General features: G+C 33.0%; 1 protein-coding gene and 1 long non-coding RNA gene across 2 annotated transcripts in view; one reads left to right on the forward strand and one right to left on the reverse strand.

Moving 5' to 3' along the window:
* LOC107625345 (cytochrome P450 CYP82D47) overlaps nucleotides 637–4,392 on the forward strand; it is a 20,437-nt gene continuing 16,681 nt past the window's right edge. The window contains exon 1 of the mRNA XM_016327967.2: nucleotides 637–1,323. Coding sequence (XP_016183453.1) covers nucleotides 766–1,323 — 558 coding nt within the window. The 5' untranslated portion in view covers nucleotides 637–765. The remainder of the gene's footprint in view (nucleotides 1,324–4,392) is intronic.
* Nucleotides 2,261–4,392, reverse strand: part of LOC107625346 — a 5,159-nt gene continuing 3,027 nt past the window's right edge. The window contains exon 2 of the long non-coding RNA XR_001617215.2: nucleotides 2,261–2,475. This is a non-coding gene — a long non-coding RNA (uncharacterized LOC107625346). The remainder of the gene's footprint in view (nucleotides 2,476–4,392) is intronic.

Genomic DNA, 4,392 nt, shown 5'->3' on the forward strand with positions numbered 1-4,392 from the left:
TAGCTAGCTAACCCCATTGGCTGTAAGTACAGCTGGCTAACACTAAAATTGACGTGACGGCGCGATGCACTACTCCGTATGTTTTTTAGCACGTGCCTTTAAGATAATGTCAAACAAGTTATAATAATGAGAATTGATTAGAAGGCCACCTTGCGATAGGTATCGCCGTCTAGACAAGAATACAACTTCCGCATGCCAGATATTTAGTAAGGTGGAGAAATATGCACGATAATAAATCAGTGAATAATTAATTAATTAATATAATTTTTAACATTTAAATATATATATTTTTTAAGAAATCTGAGCGATTAATATTTTTCTTTGTATTTATTTTGTATTTAAAATAATATTAGTCAACTTATTTGTTTATTAAAACTATATTATTGACTTCAATTTCTAATATTTTCATAATTTTTTAACTTTTTATGAGCAAAAGTTTTTTTTTATTGTTGGTTATTTTATGTTTTCCTAAAAAGACCGTAATATTACATATTTATATATACGTACAAAGTTTAATTCTATGAATGCATAAATTATTCAGAAAAATTGGATAGATCTGAAATTAAAAAGTATTCATTACACATCCTTTTTTTTCCTCTTGAACCACAAAGTAAGTTTGACTTTTTACACTCCAAATACGAAAAATCAATCCCAAAGAAGAATAAGAAAAATATCTTGCGCTCATTACATAATGGTGAACACGTAATACTATATATAGATAGTCGCCCCAATTAGTTAATATCTTATCCAACAACTTAACCAAACATGTCTTCGAACCCATCGATTATTGAAAATCTCCCATTCCAATCAACCACGTTCACCATACTCGCCCTTCTACTATTTCTTTACACACTATCTGTCATAACAAGAAATCGCAAAGGCCCATCCAAATCACCACTGGAGGCTGGTGGTGCATGGCCTTTAATAGGGCACCTCCACCTTTTTGGCGGCTCACAACCACCTCACGTGACGCTAGGCGAAATGGCCAAAAAGTACGGACCAATTTTCGCCATACGACTCGGAGTTCACAAGACTTTGGTTGTGAGCAGCAAGGAGATGGCCAAAGAGTGTTTCACAATTAACGACAAGGCGTTTGCTAGCAGGCCTACAGGCATTGCCTTTGAGGTGTTGGGTTACAATTTTTCAATGATAGGGTTCTGCCGTTACAGCGCCTATTGGCGCTATGTGCGTAAATTGGCCACCTTGGGGATCCTCTCTACCAACCAGACAGAGATACTGAAGCATATCATGGAGTCGGAGGTGAAGATCGCAATGAAAGCGAGCTATGATTTGTGGTTATTGAAGAAAACTTGTTCGGAAAAGGTAGTAATGAAAATTTGCATGGTAGTAACCAACTATTTATTAGCCATTGTTTTTAAAATTATTCTTTATTTTTAGAAAAAGTATAACTAACCAATTCTATATACAATCAATTTGAATATTTTTTCAAAAATTTAAAAAAAAATCTATTTTCAAAATTTTAAAAAGTAAAGTTAGATTTAGAAACACAGTTATCCACACTACAAAAAAAAAGCCTATGGTCACGGTAGCTAGTAAAAAGGGTGACCACAGATCTATGGTCACGGTTTTGGACCTATGGTCACGGTTTTTTACCGTGGCCTATTCTCTCGTAGCCATAGGTCTATAGTCACAGTTTTTATGGTCACGGTTTCAATTTTCAAAATCTGATACTTTAGGCCACGTTTTTTTTACCGTGACCATAGGTTAATCTATAGTCACGGTAAAAAAATGTTACCATAGCCTTATCTATGGTCACCCCTCCTTAAAACCGTGACCATAGATAAGGCTATGGTCACGGTTTTCACCGTGGCCATAGACTCTATGGTCACCCTTCCTTAAAACCGTGACCATAGCCCTATCTATGGTCACGGTTTTCACCGTGGCCATAGACTCTATGGTCACCCCACCTAAAACCGTGACCATAGCCATATCTATGATCACGGTTTTCCACCGTGGCCATAGACTCTATGGTCACCCTCCTTAAAACCGTTACCATAGCCTATCTATGGTCACGGTTTTTCACCGTGGTTATAGCCTCTATGGTCACCCCTCCTTAAAACCGTGACCATAGCCTATCTATGGTCACGGTTTTTCACCGTAGCCATAGCCTCTATGGTCACAGTTTTTTAAAACGGTGACTATAGCCTGTTGTTGTTTATGAGATTCAATTTTTTTAAATTATAATCACATCCCAAAATGATAATAATCACAAAATAAATCTAAAAATAAGAAATTCAAGAAATCTAAATCATAAAAGTTTCATTATAAGATAGATATGTTTAATTTTTAGTCTAAACAACACAAATCAAAATAGAGTAAAATTTTTTCAATTACATGTAATACCTCAAAAAGTACATAACACATCAAAATATTACATTTACATAACTAAGGTGGTAAGACCCATCTCATGTGATATTTGTATGGAACATATTTTCTTCATCACATCTTGTCTTCCTGCACGTAAAAGAAATAAACATGTTAGATATCTTGCAAAAATGCTTTTGATGATGCAATACATATGCAGCAAAAGAAGAGAAACATTCATCCACAGCAACACTCAAGAATTATTCACAACCATCATTCACTTCAAACAGCAGCTATTGCAAGAATGCAGCAGTAGTGATAGCTTAGACTCAAAAATTCATTAAAGTTATCACTACTGCACAAATAATTCAGAATTTGTTCATTCCAGTAGCAGCCAACACAAGAATAAGGCAGTAATAATACTATGCAGTAGCATCATATAAACCAGTTTAGCACAAAAGTAAAACAATGAAACAACAACATAGGATCAATAACAGTTTAAACCTAATCAACAGCACCAAACAAACTAATTTAGCACAGGACAGATCAATGAAGCAGCAGCAGGAAACTAAATTAGAACATGGCAAGTCATTACGAGCACAGGAAAACCAATTTCAGATAGAATAAACATCAAAGTTCAAACCCAAATCCACTACAAAATCAATTGAGTACCTAACCACCTAATTCAACTAAGCTAACCTAATCAAACAGCAACCAAAAGCATACTATTAATTTAACTAGAGGTTTCGAACAGTACTTACTTACAACATATTTAGCAAATCAAATCAATTTGGGGAAGCAGATAAACCCAGGATATAGCAAAGTTAATACACTAACATGTAAGACAGAACAGTACATTACCTGAGCGAAAGCATAAATTGCACGCACGAGTCTAGCATAAAATAGTTCAAGTATAAACTTAGATACACTTGCCAATGAATTATAGTCCAAATAATATAGTTTTCTCATATTCACTTAAGAAGTTGTGAGTTTAAATCTCCCTATTTTTAATAAAAAAAATTTAGATACACTTATCTTCCTATCTTTGTTTTCTTTTTGAATTTGTGGTCTTTAAATTTAAGTTTTATATATATGAAAAAATAAAACTAATATTAAGAGGATTAATCTTTAAAATTGGTCTTTCAATTTAAGTTTTATACGAAATTAACTGTACCTGAATTTTTATTTAAATTTATTAATAAATAATTTTTTTTATACACTTGATTTTGACATTAAAAGGAGGTTATGGTTAATTAGAGTATGTAATAAGATCTGAGTTATGATAATTGATAATCAAGTAGAAGGTTAATCAAGTTACTTATAAAAATAGATAGAAGAAAATGACATAAGCATTATTGTTTAATACATTAAAAGGGTGAAACATAAAGCAAGTGAACATGTCAAAAAGGAGACCCAAAAATGGGGTTTGAACTTAAAATTCAAAATACGCATCTTCCATTTAATTATTTTGAATGGGTCTTGGTATTTCTTTCACTTTGTAATAGTCTTGGAAAATTCTTGAGTATCTATTCAAGGTGTAGTCAAAACAGCTTGTCGCAACCTTCGTTGATAATTAGTTTATATCAAACAATAATTAGTTTATATTATATACTAACTATAATTACAATAATATAACATTATTATTTCTGAACTGAGATTTCAACTTTGGGCAAAGTCATTGCTTCAAGGTACAAATTAAGTAGCAGTAGCCAACACAAGAACAAGGCAGCAATAATACTATGCAGCAGCATCATATAAACCAGTTTAGCACAAAAGTAAATCAGTGAAACAACAACATAGGATCAATAACAGTTTAAACCTAATCAACAGCACCAAGCAAACTAATTTAGCACAAGACAGATCAATAAACCAGCAGCATGAAACTAAATTAGAACAGGGCAAGTCATTACCAGCAAAGAAAAATCAATTTCAGATAGAATAAACATCAGAGTTCAAACCTAAATCCACTACAAAATCAATTGACTACCTAACCACCTAATTCAACTAAGCTAACCTAATCAAACAGCAACCTAATATGTCAAGATATTTGTTTCCATTAGGTGCTCT

Source organism: Arachis ipaensis, chromosome B02 (assembly GCF_000816755.2).
Source record: "Arachis ipaensis cultivar K30076 chromosome B02, Araip1.1, whole genome shotgun sequence".
Taxonomy (NCBI): domain Eukaryota; kingdom Viridiplantae; phylum Streptophyta; class Magnoliopsida; order Fabales; family Fabaceae; genus Arachis; species Arachis ipaensis.